This window comes from Nuphar pumila, chromosome 2, assembly GCF_984573655.1.
Source record: "Nuphar pumila chromosome 2, dmNupPumi1.hap1.1, whole genome shotgun sequence".
NCBI classification, from domain to species: domain Eukaryota; kingdom Viridiplantae; phylum Streptophyta; class Magnoliopsida; order Nymphaeales; family Nymphaeaceae; genus Nuphar; species Nuphar pumila.
The window spans coordinates 48991739-49019375 of NC_143250.1; the positions used below are offsets into that span (position 1 = coordinate 48991739).

Consider the following 27637-nt stretch of genomic DNA (forward strand, 5'->3'; position numbering starts at 1 on the left):
GCCTTGTTATCAGAGGCATTTTGGTTATTTTGACCTCAATTTCGAAATTTCAATCTCTAATTCTCTAAGTTTTCATGTATATAATCATATTTCATGATATTATGTTTAATTTTATTTTATTTGATTTTCAAATTTCCAAATTTCCAAATTTTATAAAAATTCTCTTAGAAAACCCTGATTTTAAGGTCACTAGGGGTATTTTGGTTATTTTTACTCTAGTTTTGAATTTATAAGTTTATTTTTGAATTTTATTACTTATTTCTCATGTTTATATCAAAGGGGGTATGAATCAGGGTTTACATTTGGATAATATCCGACAATTTTTAATATTTTTGGATAAATCCAGATAAACCTACATTTTTGTGCTAACATGTTTTCTAGTTTTGCAGAAACATTCAAGAAGAAGATTTAGTTATTTTATTTCTTTTATTTTGTTAAATTTAATGTAAAAAGCAATGTAATATTTGAAATAAGATTTACATTTTCTACATAGAATAGGGTTGCAATGCATATAGTTTAATTCTTGCAAATTTCAATATCTGATGTATCATTCATGCATATTCTTTGCAAATCCACTATGGTTGACACAAATGGCACGTGCACAAGCTCTTAGGGAGTTGACAAACTCGGTGGGATTTATATTTATGGTCATAGTCAGAATACGAAGAAAACCCAGATTTGTGATCTTTGTATTAGCTACATTAAGCCTACACTCTTAGGCTAACTTCAAAAATCTACTGCATTTCTCAAAATTTCAAAAGGATTTTCCCAATTCCTCAAAGAATTCTCTTTCACATTCATATTCATCCATTCAATTTGCATTATTTCCAAACTCATTTCCCAATTCCATTTAAAAAAATCATTTTTCTCAGAACTTTCTAAGTCTTTCTCAGGATTTGATTTTCTCAGAACTTTCTAAGTCTTTCTCAGGATTTGATTTTCTCAGAATTCTGGGTTTTCAAATGAGATTCCAAGTATTTTCCAAATTTAAATCATGATTTTCCAAGATTTCCACATTCTCAATTTAATTTTCAAATTCCAAAATGGATTTTCTCAATATTCTTTGAATTACTTATGAAACTGATTTTCTCAGATTTCTTAAATCCATTTTAGACATCGATTTCCTCAGAAAAGCAATCCAAATCTCAAAATCGATTTTCTCAAAGTCCAAGTTTTCCAGAGAATCCATTTTCCAATACAATTTCTGATTTCCAATAAAATTCAATGATTTTCCAAGGAATTCCTTTTTCAAACACATTTCCAGTCATTTTGCTTAATTTTCCAAAGCAAACATCATATTTCTCAAACTTGCATCTTTTCAAAATTTCATAGCACATGCCTGATTCTCTGTGTATTTCAGGAAAATAGAGCATGATTTAGATATTTGAGTCAAGTTAAAGTGCACAATTGATCTTTGGTTCGATTACCCCCTGATAAACGCGTCAGAAATGGTCGAACCTCGTACCGACAGACGGATCCCATTCCACGGAATTTTCTTACAAATTTTCAAAACGAGGTGAGTAATTTTCAAAACTTTGGTCGAGTTTGACTTGCAGGATCATTTCTCTCTCTCGCAGAGGGAGGGAGAAATTTTTTGCGATGATAACACTCCCCAGTCCAGTTTAAGGGGGCATGATAAGGATAAAGGATCCATGTTAGACCATCAAGATAGGAAGGCAGATCAACAAGAATAAAAGGCAATTAGGATTGTGGAAATAAATGGCATGTGCAATCCAAAATTTCCTAAGGCAACAATTAATAGTAAGATCTCATAAAATCAAGGAAAGGATGAAATGAAGGGATATGATGATTTGAATGAGAGGCAGACATGAGAGAAGATAGTTGAATTTAAAAGAGATATAGAAACAAAGAGTCATATATATATATATATATATATATATATATATATATATATATATATATATATATATATAGAGAGAGAGAGAGAGAGAGAGAGAGAGAGAGAGAGAGAGAGAGAGAGAGAGAGAGAGAGAGCAATGTGTTCCTTAGGCCCCTTCAAAATCATAGTTTTATGTATTTTTTTCTCACATCTAATACCGTAGATGTTATCTATAGGTTTTGTTTAGTGAGAACCAACTTTTGGATCACGAGAATCTGACTTGTATACCAGTTTTTTCAATGATCCAAAATCAATGTTTATGAAGGTACCTGGTGCAATATTTTCAATAAAGCATTTTAAAAATATATTTTCAATTAAAATGTTTGTGCAAATCGTGTATCAAATAATAAAAACCGGTTCACACTAGTAGTGAAGTCCGGGTCGAACTTAGGGAACGAAAAATACTTTGTATTCAAACATACAACTAACTATTCTTTATTACCTTGAAAAATAAAAGATTAATTAACTAAATAAACAAGAGAGTGTTGCCCCTACAGAGGGCTTAAACAAATAAATAAATGGTTTTATTATAGACCCAATTGAATGAATAAATGAAATTCTAATCTAAAAATAAAAGAAAAGTCTTCAATATTTGAGTCTTCAGTTCCCTTTGTGTCCCCTTAATGGATCAGGTAATGCATGTTTTCTTTTGAGGGCTCCCCAAGAGGCACTTCTGGAGGCTTAAAGGGCCTTTTGAGAGGACTTTTTAGGGACCTTAGAGGGTACAAAATGGGGTTCATCGCACGTCCAAACGCTTCCCTGCAAGAAAAAAAACACAAAACACGAAAACAAGAAACGAAACCATGAGAAAATCATAGGTAAATATGTGAAAAAATCACAAAGACATGAATATGATTAACATGAACTAAACTAATAACATGAACTAACTATGAACTATTTGTAACAACCTAACACTAAAAGACAAAATAGCAAAATAACCTAACTAACTAGATATCAAGAAACTAATTACTAACAACTAATGATTAACTAATTTCAAGAAACTAGCTAATGACAAATTAAACTAAATTAATATGAACTATATGTTGTACGACATTAAATTCTAAATCTAACAAATACTTAAAACTAACTATGATGGCTAATTTAACTAATATATTCAATGAATTAAAACTAACTAGAATCGGCTATACTTATTTCTAAAGAAAACGATAATCTAATTCTAACTAATGAATAACCTAAAGCACATAATAAAAAAACTGACATGAATCTAATTTTAAATTGAACTAACTAATACAATAAATTAAACTAAAAATATTATCTACAGCAACACGCAATCATACAAAGAAAATTTATTATCTAAAAAAATGATAATTGATAGAAGAGGGAAATCGGCAACTACTTTTATTATAATCTATTTTAATTAAATTCAATTGAACTAATCTAATTAATCTTATTAAACTAACACTAGTCTAATCTAATTACAAAATTTTTTTATGGAACCTGACGTGAATTAAAACTACAATTAAAAATAACATTCAACTATCTAATCAACTACCAAGTAATGATTCAATAAAAACGATAATCAGTGAATTTAAATAACTACCTCTAATCTAGATAATAAATAAAAAAAAATTGAAATTAAAAGCCTAACTACTTGACTGATAAAAAAAACAAACAAACTTTAATCTAAGCTATTCTAAAACAAAACGGTAATTGGATAAAGGAAGGTATATCGATTAATAAAATAAAAACTTTATTTAATGAATCTAAAAAGCATTGAATATAAGAAAAATGTGAAATAGGCTATTCTAAACTAGATCTGACCTAAAACTAATCAAGAACTACTCAAGAATCAAGAAAAAATATGAAACTCTATGTTAGACCTATCAATCTACCTAAATCAAGATTATTCAATGCTTAAATCAAGAAAACGGTTAACTGGATTAAAAAAAATTTAGATATTTTTTCTTTTTATTTTTTTAGATGCAAGAAAACTAAACTAACTAGATTAAATCATATGAATATGCAAATGATGTAATAATCAAATAAAACTACATTCAATGCTATGCTTTATGCTATGCAAAACTAAACTACGGTGAAACGGAAGAGAAGAAAAGAACCAGACGATCCGCTTCTGACAGATTAGATGAGAAGAGAAGATGGTTAATCCTAACTGAACGCATGCCTCCCCGACGAAAATAAAAGGTTGTTGACGACAGATTGGATGAGAGAAGCAAGAAGAAAAATAAGAAGAAGAAAAAGAAAAGAGGGAGAAATCGTCAAGGAGAGAAAACAAGAGAGAGAAGAAAGAGAGAGAGGGAGAAAAGGGGGCATTTTTTCAACAATGGCAAAAATGAGTTTTGCTGCTGGAAAAGATGTATTTATAACTCCTATTTAGGTTAAAACACTAATTTTTAAAAAGAGTTCGATAATTTTTCAATAATTTTCAAAAAGAGGCTCTTATTAAAAACATGTTTATCTAAAAAACAAAACTTTTTAAACTAATTAAAATTAGTTAATTATAACCTAATCTAGCTAAACTATAATTAAGAAAATTCTAAACTAATAAAAAAAAACTAAAAACTCAGGGCAAGCTTTGAAATACAAGATTTTTTGATAATTTCTATTTAAATGCGGTTTCTCAAAGCTAACGATAAAAATGAGTTTTTAATGCAATTTTTCTATGGACCATGCATAAAATAAGATGAATAAAATGCCAAATGTATGCATGATGAGTACCATTTTTTTCTGGCTCATAAAATCATGTTTTTTCATAAAAAAGACATGATCCAAGGGTCAATTCCCACTAAATCGATCATGCTAAACACATCTAACAGTTGAGTTCTATCTTAAAACACATAAAACCTATAGGGCAGAATGAGAATCAGGGCCTAATATGTCCATATATATATATATATATATATATATATATATATATATATATATATATATATATATATATATATATATATGGACATATAAACCTTGTATGGAATTTATCGAGTGTTCTCTGAGTAATCTATCTAGTGCCATATTATGGACTTAAACTGAGTTTAGCCGAACCACATATTTTCTTGTGTTCTCTTCATGCATGCATCTTATCATGAGTGATTGCGAGTGTGTTCTTTTTTCTATCTTTTCATTTTTGTTCATGCTTGCTCACATGCATACACACACACACATCAGGTCATATCACCACAAGAAAATCGTGGATTAGCGACAGACGTTATCCATCGCTAATCCATCGCTAAGTCATCGCTAAACTGTTTAGCAACGGATTAGCGATGGATAACGTCCATCGCAAATTTTTGCTCGCTAATTAGCGAAAAACCTTATCTGTCGTTACTTTCGTCGCTAATTTACGACAGATTAGCGATGGACATTATCCGTCGCTAATTCGTCGCTAAATTTTAAAAACAAAACAAAAAAAATCCGTCGCTAAGTAGCGTGATCTCCGGCGTCGCCGTCCTCTATGAACCGGCGTTTGCTTAGTTCATATTTTTTTTCTTCTTCATTTTCGTGCATTCGCTTTACCTCTTCTTCGTTGTGGTTCCATTTCTAGGGTTTCATTTCGTGCATTCGAGGGAAAGGGAAAGTGAGAGATGGCGCAGAAAGGAGGGGAGCAGAGAACGGTGGTGAATCCGCTGTGAAGTTCTCGACGCTCAGGCCGAAGCTCGTGGTTCAGGCGCCGAGGGCAGCCGATGTCGTCGCCTTCTACAAGGCGGCTTTTGGTGCCGAGGAGGTCGAGCGCTCCAACCACCCCAAGAGGAAGGCCGATCACGAGCTCCCTCTCATCCTCTTCTCTCGCCTCCGACTCGGCGTCGTGGAGTTCCTCGTCGCCGACTAGACCGATGAGTCTGAAGCCGGGTTAGTTTCTCTCTCTCTCTCTCGTTTCCTTGCTTCAGTATCCAAAGTTGGTTTAAATCGAGCGAGGTCAGTTTAAATTTTGAATGGAGAGAGAGAAAATTTCACGCTCGGTTTAAATCGAAAATTAGCGAGGGATTTAGCGAGGGAATTTTTTCGTCGCTAATTAGCGATGGAAAAATTCCCTCGCTAAATCCCTCGCTAAAATGTTTTCTTATATTGAGAATTAGCGACAAAAAAATTGGTGTCGCTAATCCGTCGCTAAGTAGCGATGGTTTAGCGATGAAAGTTTTTCATCGCTAATCCGTCACTACTTAGCGACAAATTCATGAAGAAAGTTTTCTCTAGCTAATTTGTAGCAAATTTGCGATGGAAAAAATCCGTCGCAAATTTCGTCGCTAATTAACAATTTTCTTGTAGTGTATTAATCAGTTACATTCAATCTCCATCGTACACCTCACTTGCGAACCATTGAGAGTGACCACTCCCCAAGGTTCTTAAGCTTTTTGGATAATCCAAGGGGAAACCACTCCCACCTCCCAACACACCCTACATTGGCTGGCCTGTAGTTGGTAAAACCCTTGGGCCTTGAGGTCCCCGTCCATCAGGGAGTATACCCAACTTCCACCTTGTGGCAAAGAATGTTACCCATAGGTTTCTAACTTATGACATCCTATCAACTTGGTGACATTCACAAGTGACCCATGAGCGGAGCCCTTGTGAGCCTTACCAGGGTTCTAAGTGAAATGTACGGTATAGGGCTTGAATATAATTACTTGATATTCTCTCCACATACTTCACACACACGTGTGAGAGAGAGAAAGAGATATGACTCCAAATCTGCCACCTCCTAAGGAAGAGACAGAAGCACTAATGTACATAGCGCCTGTTCTGTTGATGCAACGATTAGTGAGTCTATGAATCAAAGGATGCCACAACAGAAGGAAACTGCATCACGAGGTCAACTTTACGAGCTCTCAATTCAGTAAGAAAAAGTAGCCACTGATCCTGACAAGAGCTGTTGGCCTACCTCCCTCAAGTACCAGAGCATCATGCTCATGTGTGGTGCTCATGAAATGAAAAGTGACAATGAAGACTTTTCTTTTGCTCTCTGTGGTCAATATCTCTACATGATGCTCTTGCTGCTGAGAGGGTGGTGTATGTTCGCCCCCGATGATTCACTGAATCCCACGTCTGTGTTCGGGGGATCGAATGAGCGCCACGTATTCATGCACATGGGGCTCGTATTCCCGTGTAAGTTGACATAACTTTGCATCGGACTCTGGTGCTGTTGCAAAGACTTAATCACCCTTACTTGCTTTTCTTTCCCTGAAATGACTGTTCAAGGAAATGACAAAAATATCCTCCATTCAAAAGTTGTGAAACGACGGGTCGATAAAAAGACAAAAAAGTCCTCCATCTAGAAAGTTTGATATTAACCATTTAAAGTGGAGACGTTCCCTATTCATTAAACTCCTGCGCCATTTGCTGTAACAGTTGCTCCCATTATCAACCAAAACTTTTTCTTGGTCTCCAGTCGAGCTTTCCGCCTTGTTTTTTATCCTGTTGTACAACACACTGTCGCCTTCTCGTGCCTGCCTTGCGTTACAAAACATTCCAGTGTCTTCTCTTCATTTTTGATGTCGTTAGGCATCATGGTAGAAAGCAATTATTCACAAACATTCCTTCCAGTGCCATTAAGGCAGCGTGAGTAGCTTTTCATCTCATCATGCGATCGATGAAGAAGGCATGTCGTCTTGTGTGCCATTAAGGCATTGTTTGGTTATTGCAAGTAGAAATTGTTCTTACGAAGGTTGGAAACTTATCGATATTTGTAAGACGCTGGGACCTATTGACAAGAATGTTTGTTTGCAGATGCTAGGAAGGGCCTCTACCCCATCAGGTATCCTATATTCATTCATCGTATGCATTGTATCTCAAACCGCTATATTAGTAACAAACTCCCGTTTTTGTGAGATACATTTTTGTTAGTTAATATCGATTTGTTTGCTATTATGCTCAAGTTCTTCCTTATCGATTTGTAATTTATTGTGCGATATATTTATCGACCTTTTAGATAGTATTGTTTTGTATCGTCGAGTTGTAAGTTATTATGCTGAACTGCCGTATCGATTTTCAATATCTTACAAATCGCTATACATACATATCGTTTTGTTATATATTATATTTCATCTAATATGTATTTGTAAGATATTTGTACACAGACTTTGAAAACATGTGGTTGCAGAAACACATCGTTACACCCATGGCGGGGCGATTTTCGCATGCATATCGCTGCTCTCTCATTGACTTCTATTAAACTCGCTTTAGAGCCTCGTGGATATTATGAGAGCGTTATCGTCAACACACATGTACGACATGTGTATTTTATTGGCATGGTAAGCGATAAGTCGATGCTCAGTATAAGCAAACATCAAACTGCACTTGCTTTGATACTTTCATGCATTAAATCGTTGCTTTGACTTGCTTAACCCTAGTGGTATCCGTTGTTATATGCATCCTGATTAAATCGTAGTAAACCTATGTCGCTTGCTAACACAAATTGATATATTGCTTACAAAACATTCCATTGTCTTCTTTTATTTGTCGTTGTTGTTAGGCATTATCGAAGAAAGCAATGATGCACAAACATTCCATCCAGTGCCATTAAGGCAGCGCGAGTAGCTTTTCATCTCATCATGCGATCGATGAAGAAGGCATGTCGTCTTGTGTGCCATTAAGGCATTGTTTGGTTATTGCAGGTAGATCTTGTTCTTACGAAGGTTGGAAACTTATCGATATTTGTAAGACGCTGGGACCTATTGACAAGAATGCTTGTTTGCAGATGCTAGGAAGGGCCTCTACCCCATCAGGTATCCTACATTCATTCATCGTATGCATTGTATCTCAAACCGTTGTATTAGTAACAGACTCACGTTTTGTTAATATCGATTTGTTTGCTATTTTGCTGTAAACACAAATTGATATATTGCTTAAAACATTGTTGAGCTTATCATCAGGTTGTAATAAAGACGATGTAGCTGAATCAATCGAAAGATCTGGAGAATTGAATATCTATACTTATGACGCAACTGAAGAATTGAACATCTGCACTAACAATGCACATGAAAAGAAGGGTGCAGGCATTAGACCCACTCTTGACTTGAATGTTCCAGTGGAAGAAATGCAATTCAATGATGAGGTAGACTACCATGACAGTGCACATAAAAAAAGTGTAGGCCTCGGGAATGTACACGGAAGTACACTTGACTTGAATGTTCCAGGAGAAGAAATGCAATTCAATAATGATGTAGACTACCATGACAGTGCACATAATAAAAGTGTAGGCCCCGGGAATGTACACGGAAGTACACTTGACTTGAATGTTCCAGGAGAAGAAATGCAATTCAATAATGAGGTAGATTTTGATGTCAGTACACTTAATAAAACCGTAGGAACTGAGAATGTACATGGAATTACACGTGACTATGTTCCTGTAGAAGGAATTCAGTTTAATAACGACGAAGATGCATATAAATTTTACAATGATTATGCCTTAAAAGTTGGCTTCAGTGTGAGAAGGTTTTCTTGGTCAAAAAATGCACAGGGTGTCTTGGTTAGAAAGACATATGTCTGTTCCAAGCAAGGTTGGAAGAAATCAATGGGAAATCCAACAAAGAGCATGCCAGAATCAAGATGTGGATGTCAGGCGAGATTGGTTTTGAGAAGACATCTGAATGGGAAATTTGTCGTGCGTACTTTAATCAGTGATCATAATCATGATTTATCTGCATCATTTATGACTGCTATGCTAAGGTCACATCGTAAAGTAACTGTAGCGCATGCTGCAATGGCTGAAATAGCCGATAGCGCCGACATTGCACCAAGGAAGACATACAATTTGTTTACCCGCATAGATGGTGGTCGCGAAAATGTGCCATTCACACCTTTGGATCTAAGAAACCACTTGAGAAGGAAGAGGACAGATAACATGAAGAACGAAGAAATATGTTGTTTGGTTCGCTACCTACAGAATAAATCAAGCAACGAACATGGTTTCTTTAGTGCAATGCAAGTGGACGAAGATGGATATGTTGTGAATATGTTTTGGGCAGATTCAAAGTCTAGAGTAGATTATGAATGCTTCAATGATGTGCTTGTGTTTGATACTATAATAAAGATTAATACTGAACAGTGGCCATTTGCGCAGTTTGTGGGAGTGAACCATCACGCACAGAGTTGTATATTAGGTGGTGCTTTTGTGTATGACCAGACCAAGGAAAGCTTTGAGTGGTTGTTCAGAGTATTTACACAGGCAATGAACGAGAAGCATCCTAAAACTGTACTTACAGATGGTGATCACGCAATTGCGGCTGCAGTGCTTCATGTGTGGCCAGATGCACATCATCGCCTATGTTTGTGGCATATCTTTCAAAATGCAGCAAAGAACATAGGACACATATTTAATCAGAATACAGGGTTTGACAAAACATTTACAAGGTGTGTACTTCATAGCGTAGACGAGGTCACTTTTAATTCAGATTGGGACAAAATGATTAAGACATACGACCTTACTGACTGTCTGTGGTTACAAAATTTATATGCAGAAAAAGCGAAGTGGGCATTGGCATATGGAAGACAATACTTTTGTGCAGGTATGATAAGCACACAAAGAGCCGAATCTATGCATGCCACCCTGAAGAAAACTTTGTATTCATGTTTAACAATGTTTCGTTTCATGGAACAATATGAATTATTTGTAGACAGTCTAAGACAGAATGAGCTTGAACAAGACGGGAAATGCTTTAATACACGACCTCAAACTTTTGGCATGGAAATATTGATGCGACCTGCAGCTCTGTATACACTAACTGTATTTGAATGGATCAAGAAAGAGGTGTTGCATGTCATGAATTGCAAAATAGAAGGACTCGTGCAAACCGAGAATATGCACAAATACCATATTTTTTGTCAGGGCGAAAAGCATCAGGAAAGGCAAGAAGCACAAGTCACGTACAATGTTGACAACGGAAGGGTAGAATGTTTGTGCAAAATGTATGAATTCAAAGGCATTCTATGCTGTCATGCATTAAAGACACTCAATCAAGAGAAGATACAAGAAATACCTGAGTCTTACGTAATGCGAAGATGGACCAGCCGCGCGAAGATTGAAATGCTCGTTATGGACAATGCGAGTAAATCTGGTGTTGACGAGAAGTGCCACATAGCCTCCCGTTACCAACAACTGTGTAGGTCATTCATGCATGTTGCTGATTTGGCATCGAGAAGTGAAGAAGGCTATGCATGTGTGAAAAAAGCTGCAACGGAGTTACTTGAAAACGTGAAGTTAATTCACATTAAGTCTGTTGCAGCGAATGAATACCAGACGAAGATAATGGGATCGAAAAGCGTAGGTCAAAATCATGTTTCGCTTGACACTCCCGAGAAGTTGCACCGAAGCGTAAACATTATCTTCAACAAGTCCGTAGTGAATGTTGTTGATTATGATGGACATATTCATGAAGCGAAGGGTATCAAAAGAAAACCTACCTCTGATCGCAGTCGTTGAAGGGCAAAGGGTGCACTAAAATTGGTTGGCAAGAACAGGACTAAGAAACAACCTACCTGTAATAAAAAACAACAAGGCCCTTGGAATGAACAAGTATGTAAAACATTATATTGCTTCCCATTGCGTGAAGCTTGTCAAATAGCTAACTCACGTAATGTCCATCATGCAGCAATACCATGCAGAAGTACCACCAAACGTTCAAACCTACATTCCTCCCGACCAGATTTTCGGCAATGATCGCTACAGTTTTACAAGTCTTTTGGTATGTAATCAATGTTGCGAGGAGGTATGCATTTCTTGTGAAACTTAATTCAGTGTCTAATATTTTCTGTTTCATGACAGACTCTGATGCATTCGACAGATAGGTATGGGACACAGGAATCTCGTGTGGGCTATTAATTTAGTTGTCATGCCTCTTTGCATGCCCCGATCTCCACAATGCCGGATTTGTTTTTGAGTTTATAGTAATTTTTTACTGACGACTTGCGGTCCGTGGTTGGATTTGCTTTAATCGATAGATAGCGATTTTTTGCTTCTGCAGGAAGTCGATTGATGACATCACTGTATGGCGATTTGTGGTTATCGTTGAATAGCGATCTGTGACATCGCAGCATAGTGATTTGAGGGTATTGTTCGACTGTCGATCAAAGCGGGTTGACAAAGGTTGTTCAAGTAAGCTTTTTTCGGGCAATGAGCAAGGTTGCGCTTCATTTTTTGATCTAAGTATGCTATCACCTGCGCGGTTGAAAGCCTACTTAGATCATAAAATGAAGCGCAACCTTGCTCAATGCCCAAAAAAAGATTACTTGAACAACCTTTGTCATCCCGCTTAGATCGACAGTCGAACAATACCCTCAAATCACTATGCTGCGATGCCACAGATCGTTATTCAACGATAACCACAAATCGCCATACAGTGATGTCATCAATCGACTTCCTGCAGAAGCAAAAAATCGCTATCTATCGATTAAAGCAAATCCAACCACGAACCGCAAGTCGTCAGTGACAAATTACTATAAACTCAAAAACAAATCCGGCATTATGGAGATCGGGGCATGCAAAGAGGCATGACAACTAAATTAATAGCCCACACAAGATTCTTGTGACACCTCCAATTGCCTTTTGAAATCATTATTGTTATCCTATGAAAAGTTGTATCCATATATTATAAATAAAAGGCTACTGAATGTGTCTTTTCTCTTCCTCACTTCATTTCTTAAGAGGTAAGTCAACCTCTTCATCTGGTACAGGGGGAACTTTGTTCGCTTTAACAGTGGAAGTGCAAGTGTGAGTGGTACTCTACAATTTCTCATAATCGCTATGTGGTTCAACCCGTGTTTTTTTTTAGATCTGTGGGGTTATTATCAACAAACGTTCATTATCAATTTATACTAGTATCGTTTAACACCGCAAATCGGCGTTGACTAACACGCTTTACAAAGGCCGAGTATTGCTGCACAAATCGCTTTCCCGCGATAACCACAACTCGCTATGCAGCGAATATGAAGTCGAATTACTCAGTTACAACGGATAACAATAAATGTTTGATTTGTCGTACAATATTCATTGATCATGTTGGTTGAGCAGTACATCTTTTAGGTAATAAATAGTCGCACGAGTACTGGAAGCTATGTTTGTCTTCTACTTCGTGAAACAACAACAATCAAACCGACAGTTCCTTCATAAACCTGAAGATCCGTCCTCCAACATACAAAGTTGTGGTCGGTGACGCAGACGAAGACAGCTACACGACCAACAATGGCGAATCATGGGTATATTGTCTACACATCGTCTACATGTTCAGCAAAATCCGTCTGTTTCATGCCATTTTTTGCGATTTTTTTTGTGTACTGTATAATGTAATTTCAATATCGTTCGTTGCAATGTCCGCATTCATTTCAGTCGAACATCCACCAACGAAGTTGGGCGAAAACTTAGTCAATCACTCCTGGAGGACATCAACCGAATGCATAGTGAATTCGCACAGTACAACATGATCAGTAATTTTGTTAGTATGAAACTAGTAGCAGTTGTCTATATACGTAAGCCATGTGTATGTGCGTTAACAACAACATATTTGTTGCAAACAGACTATATCCGATTTCGTCAGTTATATTAAAAGCAACCCGTATTTCATGGTATATCGGTTTTATTTTATGTTGCTTTTCGTTATTGATTTAGTCCAATTGATTCGTATGTTATCGTTGGTGTTAGCAATGTTTCAGTTTGCAGACTATCTTACGCCGTTTGCCATACTCTAGTGGATTTCAAGACGGCATACCTTATTGGGTTAACGGTAATTACTGCAGAGACCTTTTGTCAAGTGAAAAGGTAAGCAAACAAACCTAGAGTGCAATATTACAGCATAACAAGTGCTAACATCATTTTTTCGATGTATTTGCAGATATTGATTCCTACACTCTGGCAATCTGAAAAGCATTGGGTCTTATACGTGATGGATTTACACGAAAAACAACTATGGTGTTACAATTCGTTGGAAGTTGACAGTGGTTTACGGCTAAACATTTCCCATCTCGTAAGTTTCAATATCTATGTGAGGAACAAGTCGTGTACTGGGGTCATGAATTTACTGTCGGTCGCATTATTCTCAGATCGGTTTCCTCAAAGCCATTTTGGGAGTCGATGCTAGCGAGTGGATCTATCGCACGACATACCATGCTCCTTTACAAGATAATGGCGTTGATTGCGGGGTATTTATAATGAAGTACATTGAAGCAATATACAATGGTGCAGAACCCTGTTTCGACGTTGTATGCCATTTCTTCGCCTCTGTTATTGGGAATTAAGTGCATGTTTATTGCTTCTACTTTACAATCTGTTTTTGTAGGTTGATATACCCGGATTCCGCGAAGAACTCTGCAAAAAATTGACATCCTATCTAATTGCGGAGGAGAAACTGACGGAGGCCTCGCGAGCATCTAAAAGGGTTGTAATTGATAAAAGATGTGCGCTCAACCCGCGTGGTTGACAGTCGCTGAGTGAGACTGCGATGTATTTTAATGAACAAAGACTTCTAATGTTCGAAATGATAATATTCAACATCGCTATGAAATGTTGTATGCTTAAACATCGCTTTATTGCTGGCATATGAAAAAAGTGGTGAATAAGAGCCATTAATGTAGCTTTCGTATTTTACGAATAGTACACTACACTGCTACCACCATGAAAACTTGTGAAAGAATTTGAAAATTTCTTGAATTTTAAATGACGTTTCCTTCAATTATGATCTTGCAGACATATGAAAAAAGTATAAATGGATACGACAACTGCGTCGAAGCCGCCTATATACAGGAATTATCGATTTGTCGGTTCCTTATTCGCGAAGCAAAGTGGAAGTGTGTGTTGTGTCATTCAAATATTAATGAAACGTCCTATCACCCTCCGTCAGTTTTCAAGTATATACGTCAGTTTCATTAAACCAAAAGCAAATTAATGCACTCCGCATTAATGACAAAAATTGAACAATGTCATGCCAGAGGGCTATTCTCAATAGTAATCAATGCGATTGGACCGAATTTTTCGATCTCAAATAAATCCACAAGTACGTCCACACGCATCCCAAGAAATTGCCTTAGGTGTACATCAGTGTACATTATCATAGGTTCAACAATACAACGATTTCTGAGAACAAACATTTCTTATTGATAAGTTTACGGAATGCGATTTTTAGAAAGATCTTTCGTCGTACAGTATTTTTCATTACTGAAGAACAACTTTTACCAGCATTGGTTATGTGTATACAACAATGGTGGAGCTCCTGCTGGCCATCCTCAGCGCGACTGCACCGACTGGGTTGCTGTCGAGGAGGAGGGCGAGAACGGTGATGGCGGAACTCGTTAGGTTGTACAGAAAGAGCAATCGTCAGGTTTCACTTTACATATTTTGCCTGCCGTTCTTTTTAAACTCAATCAATAGTTGGCATATTTCGTACCGTATTTCCGGCATATGATCCTGCAACAAAACATGTAATGTGAAACCAATATATAACAGGAATAAACAATAACATCGGATACAAAGCTCATACAGCGTGGAAACAAGGTTCTTCTTCATTGTATATTGCTTCAATATGCTTCATTACGAATATGCCACAATCGACCACATTATTTTATAAAGGTGCATTGTCAGCACAGAGCAACATCCACTCGGCAATGTCGACACCAAGCCCGTTAAGGAATCCCGCCTGTGACAAAGGGATAATATATTACAGTCCGGTCCACCTCGAAAAGCTAAGATTCACCTATGGGCACAAGCATACCAAATGCATAGCGTCGCGTTCTACGCCAATGTGGCAGTCCAATGAGTTATAGCACCATAGTTGTTTTTCCAGAAAATTCATCTCGTATAGGACCCAATGGTCAGGATTTTGCCAGAGTGTAGGAAGTAAAATCTGCGAATCGATAAAATAATTTTTCATGTTTCGCAGACATATCGTGATGGAGATGTTACGACTAAACCTTGGAGAAGAGGTTTGTTCACTTACCTTTCCAAATTTTGAAATGTCTAGGCACTCATCATTGCTGTTCCAACAAGGTAGTGTATCTCTGAATCCAATGTTGTATGGCTTTCGCCGGACGTACATCTGTTGCACGAAATAGTAAGATTTAACCACCAAGAAACGTGAGTATGTCATAAAAGCAAACAAAACAATAACGAACCAGACATACCATGAAATAAGGGCTGATGATGTGTACTGTATTGCTCTTTGGGTTGCTCTGGATGTAATTGACAAAATCACACATTATCTGGTTGCACAAATTTACGAACTTCAAAACATACAAACCGGAACGACCTAGAAATTGATAGTGGTTAAATACTTAACAAAATTACTGATAGTGTTCCCAACTGCAAATTCATCTTGCATCTGCTCGATGTCATCTACGCACTCGTCAGGGCGTTGCCGCCCAACCTTGCCTGTGGATGTTGAACTGAGTGCACCATGAGCGTGGTATTAAGGATTCGACATTCAAATTTTTTTTATATATTTGGTCTGTAATAACTTTCTTACTCTGATCCCTCCTTTTTGTCCATGACAAAGGGGGAGAAAACCTGTCTCCATTATTGGAGAAATATTCTCTCTTTAAACATTATTTCACTTTTTTATCATATTATTATTTCTATGCATAATGTCTTTTTGACAGGGGGAGCATATTTTGTCATCATCAAAAAGTGGGAGAATGTTGAGAAACTCGGTTTTGATGTCACATAATATGATACACAGTCTCATTTGATTTTATATGATATGAAAATATGTTCTCTTGAAATAATGTTATATTATGACTGAATATATTTTGCCATAAATCTAACGAGTATTTGATGCAAGGATATCTCACCCAATAAGGATGGAGACTTCCTGTTCAAGTACAACTATGGTGCAATCATACTCCTTGAAGAAAAAGCTTGATGAGCCATGCTTTCCTAAAGTTCAAATGAAGAGATCGGCTACCTCAAGATGAAGATTTTTTTCTTCTTTAGAGTCATATGTAACAGAACCTTCAGGAACTTGCATATTGCATATTGCATATTACATACTCATTCATAAACACTATATCATAAAAGTATACGATAGTTTTAAAAAAAACTCCTTTTTGAAAACCAATAAGTGTACCTTCTTACAACCTTTTATGAAAAAGATATTTTGTCATATAATAATTGTACCTTCTTACAACCTTTTATGAAAAAGACATTTTGTCATTGTACCTTACACTATATACAAGACAACATGAAAAAAGGAATGTAGGAAAAAGACAAACAAACATAACATCGACTACATGGAGAAAACAAATAAAATATGTTTTTGAAAAGACTTTAGTTATCTTCTTTAATGAAATGTTTCTTAATACAAGAAGAAGACAAAAACATAAATCGGCTACACATAAGAAAAACAAATAAAATATGTTTTTAAAAAGACTCTAGTTACCTTTTTGTATAACCATAGAATGTCGACTTACTTGAAGTCATCATTCTCTCTAGTTACCTTTTTTCATAACCATAGAATGTCGACTTACTTGAAGTCATCATTCTCTCTACAAAGCATTAAATGCCTTCTGTAACAAATCCTTGTTAAATATCCTTCTCAAAGAATGTCGACCTTCTTTTTGGTCCTCATTCTCTCTGGAGACTTTGAAATACACAACATAAAGAAAACACTTGACATGACTATGTACAAATAAATATCTCAAAGCACTTATAGTACTTACACTCTTTTAAAGTAAAGAAATACTAATGTACCTCAAATCATTAATTAGAATAAAGATAAAACTGCAACCCAACGTTCAATGTACTATTGTAAGAAATAGACTTTTTACATAAAATATGTATTACCTAAAATATTACAACGACTAGTGTACCCTCTATTTCACCTTTATGGAAAAAGGCATTCTCGAACTTCTCTAAAAGATGTTTTTGAAATGACCTAACATTTCACATTTCAAAAAGTTACAATTCCAAAAATGTAACGACTACTTTTTATAAGCTATATAAACACACACAAATAAACTATTCAACAATGGAATGAAATAGACGTGTGAGCTTACAAAGAGAAAAATTTCTATTCGTGATTTGAAAAGAGAGCCTTGAAAAAGAAAGAGAAAAAGAAAAAGAAAGAAAAGAGAAAAAGTCAAGTCCAGCTCTTTGACAAAGAGTATCCTCTGAGTGACAAACAGAACATTCTTAGAATCCTTCATTCGTGCATTCATATCATTCTGAAGGTTCTATAGGAAGTATTGTAACTCTGTTATTCACTGTATTCCTTCTTTGTTTAAAGAAGTAGACCTCTGTGAAAGAGGGTGTTGCCCTTCTCTGTTGAGAGAAGAAGACCTCTTGGGAAGAGGGTGTGCCCCTTCTCTGTTGAGAGAAGAAGACCTCTTGGGAAGAGGGTGTTGTACTATTTATCCGGTAACTCGGATGTTATAGTGGAATCTCAAGTGGTTTACTTGGGGACTGGATGTAGGTCTGGATATTGACCGAACCAGTATAACTTCTGTGTTTTATGTGTTGTGCCTTATTGCTTAAATTATTTTATTTTATCGATCATTATCATATTTCACTATTCACCCCCCCTCTAGTGGAATTTCATTTGGTATCAAAGCAGGTTTGCTGGTTTCGACGTAACAAGTCTTCCAGCACAAATGGCATCTACCTCTTATGCTCGTGATATTGAAGGTCAACACGCATCTCGTCCCCCCTTCTTCAATGGCTCCAACTATGGATATTGGAAGTGCAGAATGGCTATCTTTCTCAAATCCATAGACTTTGCTGTATGGAAAATTGTTGAGCATCCATACACATCTCCATCCGCAGACTATAACTTATGGTCTGATGAAGAAAAGAAAATGGCAAACTTAAATGCAAAGGCTATGAATGCCTTATATTGTGCCATTGATCAAAATGAATTCAACAGAATATCTATATGTGAATCTGCATATGACATTTGGCATTCTTTGGAGGTGATTCATGAAGGAACCAACAAAGTTAAAGAAGCCAAAATATCATCTCTTGTTAGAAAATATGAGTTGTTCAAAATGAACAAAGATGAACCCATCACAGAGATGTTTACCAGATTCACCAACATCACCAACGATCTGAAATCTCTGGGTGTAACATATTCCCAGACTGAAAAGGTGAAGAAAATCTTGAGATCTCTCACAACTGATTGGGAGAGAAAGACCACTGCTATTGAAGAAGCTCAAGATTTATCTAAGCTTACATTGGACGACTTAATAGGAAATCTTATGGCCTATGAAGTCCACATGAAAGAAAGAAGGGAAGAAGAGCAACCAGTAAAGAAAACTCTAGCTTTCTCAGCCCTATCTGAGAATGAAGACTCAGATAAAGAATCAGAAATTGCGCTACTTACCAGAAAATTCCAGCGCTTCATGAGAAGGAATCGGCTTCCAAACAGGCACAAGGAAAGAAAAGATCTTAAAGAAGATCCCATGTGCTTTCAGTGTAATAAGCCAGGGCACTTAAAACGTGACTGTCCCCTTCTCAAAAGAAAGTCCAAGACTGAGGAACCAAAGAAGAGGTTCTTCAAGAAAAAGGCTCTGCATGCTCAATGGGATGATTCAGAACCATCCACTAGTGAAGAGTCAAGTGATGATGAAGCCGAAACTGCAAATATGTGCTTCATGGCAAACGAAAGTTTGGTAAGTGAAATCTCTGATTTTTCCTTTGAAGAACTTCTAGATGCTTTTCAAGAACTATTTGAAGAATCTAGAAAATTGAGTTTCAAAAATAAAGCTTTAAAATCTGAAAATTTAGAGCTTTCTCAAGAGAATGAAAAACTCAGCAGTGAAAATTCTGAGTTGAAAAAAAAAAATCTTTTGCTTATATCTGAAATTTCTTCTACTAGCTCCAAAACTAAAGATATGCAAGTAGAAATTTCAGATCTAAAAAGTAAAACTGAGAACCTTATGAAAACGGTTTTCAAGTTTACTAAGGGTAAAGAGAACTTGGATAAACTCTTATCCTCTCAGAAGGTCTCCTTTTACAAGAATGGGATTGGCTATTCTCATTTCAAAAAACCTTCTTGTATAAATCAAAAGACCACATTTGTGAAAAGTTCATCTGAACCAAATAAGGAGTATTATATTAATAATCTTTTTAACTCCTCTAAAGAGATAGACAAACCCAAATCCAAATGGATATGGGTTCCAAAGTCTAACAAAAAAGGACCCGATTGGGTACCAAAAAGAAGATTTACTTAATGTTTTGCAGGCTCCAAAGAAGAAGAACAGATGGATACTAGATAGTGGATGTTCAAAGCACATGACAGGACATCCAGACCTTTTTGCTGTTCTTCATCATAAAGAAGGAGGAACCGTCACCTTTGGAGATAACAACAAAGGTTTGATAATTGGTATTGGAAATATTGGTAACATAGACAAACCTCTTATCAAAGACGTTCTCCTTGTTAAAGGATTAAAATATAACCTACTAAGTATCAGTCAAATGTGTGACACAGGTTATAATGTTAGCTTTAATCATGATGCATGCCTCATAGCTGACACAAATGAAAACATCATCTTAAAAGGTATAAGAAAGAATAATATATACGAACTATACCTAGAAAACATCACAGAACATTGTCTTATAGCTAATAATGACACTCAACATCTATGGCACATGAGAATGGGCCATGTCAATTCAAAATATATGTCCAAACTAGCTAAAAATAAATTAGTACGTGGGTTACCCAACATATCTTTTAAAAAGGATTATTTTTGTGATGCATGTCAATTAGGAAAATTGTCAAAATCTCCTTTCAAATCAAAAAATGTCATCTCAAGTAAAAGACCTTTAGAGCTTCTCCACCTGGACCTTTTTGGTCCTTCTAGGGTAGCTAGCCTTAATCATAATAGATATGTTTTTGTCATTGTAGATGATTACTCAAGATTTACTTGGGTAATATTTTTGAAAAACAAAAGTGACACGTTTTGTCAGTTTGAAATCTTATGTAAAAAATTACAAAACGAAAAATCATGTTCTATTGTTAAAATCCGTAGTGACCATGGAGGAGAATTTGAAAATGAACTCTTTGAAAATTTTTGTAACTTGCATGGTATTTCTCATAACTTTGCCTTCCCTAGAGCTGCACCTCAAAATGGTGTAGTAGAAAGAAAGAATAGAACCCTTCAGGAATCTGCCAGGACTATGCTCCAACACAATAATCTTGTAAAATCTTTTTGGGCAGAAGCTGTTAATACTGCATGCTACATAACAAATAGAGTTCTCATTAGACCCTTATTAAATAAAACTCCCTATGAACTATTCTATGACAGAACTCCAAGAATAGACTACTTCAAAGTCTTTGGATGTAAATGCTTTATCCTAAACACAAAAGATAGCCTAGATAAGTTTGATGCTAAATCTGTTGAAGGCATATTCTTAGGATATTCAAGTCATAGTAAAGCATACAGAGTTTTCAATAAGTGTCATAATACTATTGAAGAATCTATGCATGTTAGTTTTTGTGAATCTATTGATCAATCTGTTCATATACAAACTAATGATGATGTTGAAAGTACAGATTTATTTTTAGATAACACAACTAAGTCTAATGAAGATGATCACCAAAGAACCTTTGTCGATATCAAAGATCATCCTCAAAAGCAAATTTTGGGAGAACTAACAAAGGGGGTTCAAACTAGAGCTCAGCTAGAACGGATTGCAAACATGGCATTCATTTCTCAACTTGAACCAAAGAAGATTGATGAAGCCATCATTGATGAGTTCTGGATGCTAGCCATGACTGAAGAACTGAATCAATTCCAAAGAAATGACGTTTGGGATCTTGTGCCGAGACCAAAGGATCATCCAATCATTGGGACAAGATGGATCTTCAGAAACAAGCTAGACGAAACAGGTAATGTTATAAGAAACAAGGCCAGACTAGTAGCTCAAGGATACAACCAGGAGGAAGGTATTGACTTTGATGAAACATTTGCTCCTGTTGCTAGACTTGAATCTATTAGAATGCTCTTAGCATATGCAAGCTATATGGATTTCAAATTATTTCAAATGGATGTTAAAAGTGCTTTCTTAAATGGTTTTATAAATGAAGAAGTCTATGTAAAACAACCTCCAGGATTTGAAAATGAACAGTACCCAGATCATGTTTTTAAACTCAAACGTGCTTTGTATGGTTTAAAACAAGCACCTCGTGCTTGGTACGAAAGACTTAAAACCTTTTTATTAAAAACTGGTTTTTCTGTTGGCAAAGCAGATTCTACACTATTTGTCAAAGTAGTGGATAATCATACCCTAATTGTTCAAATCTATGTCAACGACATCATCTTTGGATCTTCTAACAGCACTCTCTGTGAAGATTTTTCTAAGTCCATGCAGAAGGAATTCGAAATGAGTATGATGGGAGAACTCACCTACTTTCTTGGACTGCATATTAAGCAAACCAAGGATGGAGTTTTCATCAACCAATCTAAGTATGCTCGTGAACTTCTGAAGAGGTTCAACATGAACTCAACTGCTTCAAAATCTACTCCTATGAGCACTACTACTGTGTTGGACAAAGATGAAGATGGTAAGTCTGTTAATACAAAGGTATACCGAGGTATGATAGGATCACTTCTTTATTTAACTGCTAGCCGTCCAGATATAATGTTTAGTGTTTGCTTGTGTGCTAGATTTCAGTCAAATCCAAAAGAATCACATCTTAAAGCTGTAAAAAGAATAATGAGATATTTAAAAGACACAGTTGATTTTGGATTATTCTATTCAAAATCCTCTACATTTGATCTAATCTCATACAGCGATGCTGACTTTGCTGGAAGTAAATCTGACAGAAAAAGCACAAGTGGAACATGTCACATGCTAGGGCACTCACTAGTATCATGGTTCAGTAAGAAACAAAACTGTGTATCATTATCAACTACTGAAGCCGAATACATTGCTGCTAGCCTAGCTTGTACTCAAGTCATCTGGATGAAACAAACTTTAAAAGATTTTGGTTTAATTTTTGAAAATACAACTATTTTCTGTGATAATACGAGTGCTATAAACCTATCTAAGAATCCTATTTTACACTCACGAACTAAGCACATTCAAATAAGACAACACTTCTTAAGAGAACAAGTCTTAAACAACATAATTAAACTAGAATTCATACCCACTAATCAACAGTTAGCAGACATATTCACTAAACCATTAAAACATGAAGACTTCACACGAATTAGAAGAGAACTAGGAATATGCAAACTAAGTGACTTATAAATTAATCACACTTATTATAATACTTCTTATAAGTCTTGTTTAAATCTTATTTTAAATTGCTTTCCTTCTTATCGATTTTTAGTTAGTCAAACTAAGTTTCCATATTCACGTATTCTTATAAGACACATTCTTTATGTCTTTCAACTTGTCATCTTTCAAGTACACATCCATTATAACTCCTTGTCCTATCTCCTTTCTCTCATATCCATAAAAACTAATTATATTAAAAGCTATCATAACAATGTTCACATCACTCAACTCCTTTATTATTTTTGTCCTTTATGAAAACTTGTCTTACGATAAATTGTTTCACCTCTCTACTTAGTTTATGAGAACTTTTACTTTTCATTAGTTAGAATCGAATGACTTTTTTTTGGTCCTTTTACTTTTTTTAAGATCTAGTTGCTATATTCTCACGTAAATTGCCTTTACTATATCATTTGATATATCATAGATTACGTACACTCTATTGTCATCTCTCTCATATACAAATTAAGCCTCCATTCTTGTTTAAAACTTAACCTTATTCTCTAATAACTATGAACTTCCTCAAATCGAGCTTCTTTAAGAATATAAACAATAATTCATATCAATCATAACATTATGTCTTTCATCAATCATTTTTTTATTACTTCTTTATCCTACACAAAAATCCATATATGTCATCTCATTTCTCTCTATGACAACTCACAATTATTACTCTTCACTCATAAATATTTCCTTGTCTCCTCATTTCATCTCTCGAATACATTTTTTTATTATATATTTTTGAATCTGACTCCTCCATGACTATTCTTATTATTAATCTATCATTTATCAATTCTTATATACTTTTGACTCTTTCTCCTTTTTGTCTCATCATCTCTTTTACCACTAGTTAAAGTCCAAATGCGTCCTTCTCATATCTACGTATACTCATAAAAATTACAAATATGAAAACACATTAATCATGAAACATTTTTTTTAAGGCACTCTTTTCTTTAAAATGTCATATCTTTCAAAGTACACATCACATGATCACCCTATGACCTATTTCCATAAACACTATTTCTATATTAAATAAGCAATCATGACTTTTCTTTCCATCCGTGACCTTGCCTCTCTCTTATTGTATATCTCACTAAAATCGAGAATCATTAAAGTCTTGTCTCCAAGCAAACCTTTATTTATTCTACCTCTACTTTATGTCATATCTTAATCAAGTAAATGTTGTCCTTTATCACCTTTCTCTCCTCTCTACATATCCATATCATCTTTTTATGTCCTTAACTCTCCATTCACGTATTTAGAATCCCTCTACATAGAGTAAAAAGTTGTTTGTTTTATTAGGCCATTATTTTCAAGATCAATCATTTTTTTTTATTCAACATGACACCCCATACTCTATTAATGGTTTCTCTCACTAGTCGATAAACTCACCCATAGTAAAATCTATATATTTCAATACTATGTCCTCCTCAATCTAATATAATACACTATCCTCAAAACATTGATTTGATTTATCATTCACAAGTCTCTTACCTTACTACTCACGGATTTCCTTATTTGACTAAAATCTAAAAATTACTCACTTCCAATGTCATTCATTTCATATCAACAATTATTTTCTTCTTTCTATTTAATCAATTGGTTCATCTATTACCATTCCATTCGAACTTTTCTATCCTTCTACAAACTTTCTCTCGGTTCAAGCTCCTTTCTCTCCTAGTGCTTTATTTTCAAGACATTCGATAATGGCTTCCTCCTCTACCAATGTAATCACCTCCGCCGATCTAAGGTATCCTGATTTGTTTCACAACTACAACTCACTCTGCTCTCGCCTCATTCATGAAGGAAAATTGATCAACTTTGACGACTTCATGTTCTTCGACTTAGACACCTATCTCCCTGAACTCAAACCTCTCATAGGATCTTCATCTCCAGCTGCCTATTATCCCGAACTAGTCCGACTGTTTTATACCAACTTCTCTACTGATCATGAACAAACCTCAATCACCAGCAAAGTCCGAGGATAGCTGATGATTTTCGATGCTTCCGACCTAGGAAGAATTTTAAACCTACCTTCCACCGGTACCGACCTTAACACCATAGTACCAATCGACCGATCGGTACTTCGAAAAATACTTCTCTACACCAACTGCTACCAACTTCCGTGGCACATGAGGAATCTCCAACCTCATGCTCAGCTACTTGCCCAGATTCTTCTCCACAACATCTATCCCAAGCGTCCCCGCCAGGGATTAGTTCCTCGAAAAATCTCTCTTCTTATCTACGCAATCCTTTCTTCTCTTCCGATAAATTGGTCATCCATTATTTTTGACCTCTTTATTCGTTATCAGAAATTTGAGCCTCTTCTTTTTGGGTGTTTTATAACTCCCATTCTCAAATACTTCCAAGTACCACTTCACAACGAAGTCATCCTCCGTCCCTCTCACGTCCTCGATGGTACCACCTTCAATCTAAGGTCCCTGCACATGCCCGGCTCTGATGAAGCCGATCCAATGTCCTCCTTCAATTAATTTTCTGCTATGATGGATATCGAGCAAACTCAGGATCGAATCCTTCGTAATCAAGCCCTGTTGCAGCAGACTCGCAAGCGGAATCGCGCCAACCGACCACCTTCACCTTCTCCACCTTCGAGATAGACTCATTTTTTTTATATATTTGGTCTGTAATAACTTTCTTACTCTGATCCCTCCTTTTTGTCCATGACAAAGGGGGAGAAAACCTGTCTCCATTATTGGAGAAATATTCTCTCTTTAAACATTATTTCACTTTTTTATCATATTATTATTTCTATGCATAATGTCTTTTTGACAGGGGGAGCATATTTTGTCATCATCAAAAAGTGGGAGAATGTTGAGAAACTCGGTTTTGATGTCACATAATATGATACACAGTCTCATTTGATTTTATATGATATGAAAATATGTTCTCTTGAAATAATGTTATATTATGACTGAATATGTTTTGCCATAAATCTAACGAGTATTTGATGCAAGGATATCTCACCCAATAAGGATGGAGACTTCCTGTTCAAGTACAACTATGGTGCAATCATACTCCTTGAAGAAAAAGCTTGATGAGCCATGCTTTCCTAAAGTTCAAATGAAGAGATCGGCTACCTCAAGATGAAGATTTTTTTCTTCTTTAGAGTCATATGTAACAGAACCTTCAGGAACTTGCATATTGCATATTGCATATTACATACTCATTCATAAACACTATATCATAAAAGTATACAATAGTTTTAAAAAAAACTCCTTTTTGAAAACCAATAAGTGTACCTTCTTACAACCTTTTATGAAAAAGATATTTTGTCATATAATAATTGTACCTTCTTACAACCTTTTATGAAAAAGACATTTTGTCATTGTACCTTACACTATATACAAGACAACATGAAAAAAGGAATGTAGGAAAAAGACAAACAAACATAACATCGACTACATGGAGAAAACAAATAAAATATGTTTTTGAAAAGACTTTAGTTATCTTCTTTAATGAAATGTTTCTTAATACAAGAAGAAGACAAAAACATAAATCGGCTACACATAAGAAAAACAAATAAAATATGTTTTTAAAAGGACTCTAGTTACCTTTTTGTATAACCATAGAATGTCGACTTACTTGAAGTCATCATTCTCTCTAGTTACCTTTTTTCATAACCATAGAATGTCGACTTACTTGAAGTCATCATTCTCTCTACAAAGCATTAAATGCCTTCTGTAACAAATCCTTGTTAAATATCCTTCTCAAAGAATGTCGACCTTCTTTTTGGTCCTCATTCTCTCTGGAGACTTTGAAATACACAACATAAAGAAAACACTTGACATGACTATGTACAAATAAATATCTCAAAGCACTCATAGTACTTACACTCTTTTAAAGTAAAGAAGTACTAATGTACCTCAAATCATTAATTAGAATAAAGATAAAACTGCAACCCAACGTTCAATGTACTATTGTAAGAAATAGACTTTTTACATAAAATATGTATTACCTAAAATATTACAACGACTAGTGTACCCTCTATTTCACCTTTATGGAAAAAGGCATTCTCGAACTTCTCTAAAAGATGTTTTTGAAATGACCTAACATTTCACATTTCAAAAAGTTATAATTCCAAAAATGTAACGACTACTTTTTATAAGCTATATAAACACACACAAATAAACTATTCAACAATGGAATGAAATAGATGTGTGAGCTTATAAAGAGAAAAATTTCTATTCGTGATTTGAAAAGAGAGTCTTGAAAAAGAAAGAGAAAAATAAAAAAAAAGAAAAAAGAAAAAGTCAAGTCCAGCTCTTTGACAAAGAGTATCCTCTGAGTGACAAATAGAACATTCTTAGAATCCTTCATTCGTGCATTCATATCATTCTGAAGGTTCTATAAGAAGTATTGTAACTCTGTTATTCACTGTATTCCTTCTTTGTTTAAAGAAGTAGACCTCTGTGAAAGAGGGTGTTGCCCTTCTCTGTTGAGAGAAGAAGACCTCTTGGGAAGAGGGTGTGCCCCTTCTCTGTTGAGAGAAGAAGACCTCTTGGGAAGAGGGTGTTGTACTATTTATCCGGTAACTCGGATGTTATAGTGGA

At 35.5% G+C, this 27637-nt stretch overlaps 1 protein-coding gene across 1 annotated transcript in view; it reads right to left on the reverse strand.

The window, feature by feature from the left end:
- Positions 1-2489: 2489 nt before the first annotated feature.
- Positions 2490-27637, reverse strand: part of LOC149845430 (transcription factor KUA1-like) — a 34595-nt gene continuing 9447 nt past the window's right edge. Inside the window, exon 4 of the mRNA XM_089995745.1 lies at positions 2490-2659. Within this exon, the coding sequence (XP_089851871.1) occupies positions 2582-2659 (78 nt within the window). The 3' untranslated portion in view covers positions 2490-2581. The remainder of the gene's footprint in view (positions 2660-27637) is intronic.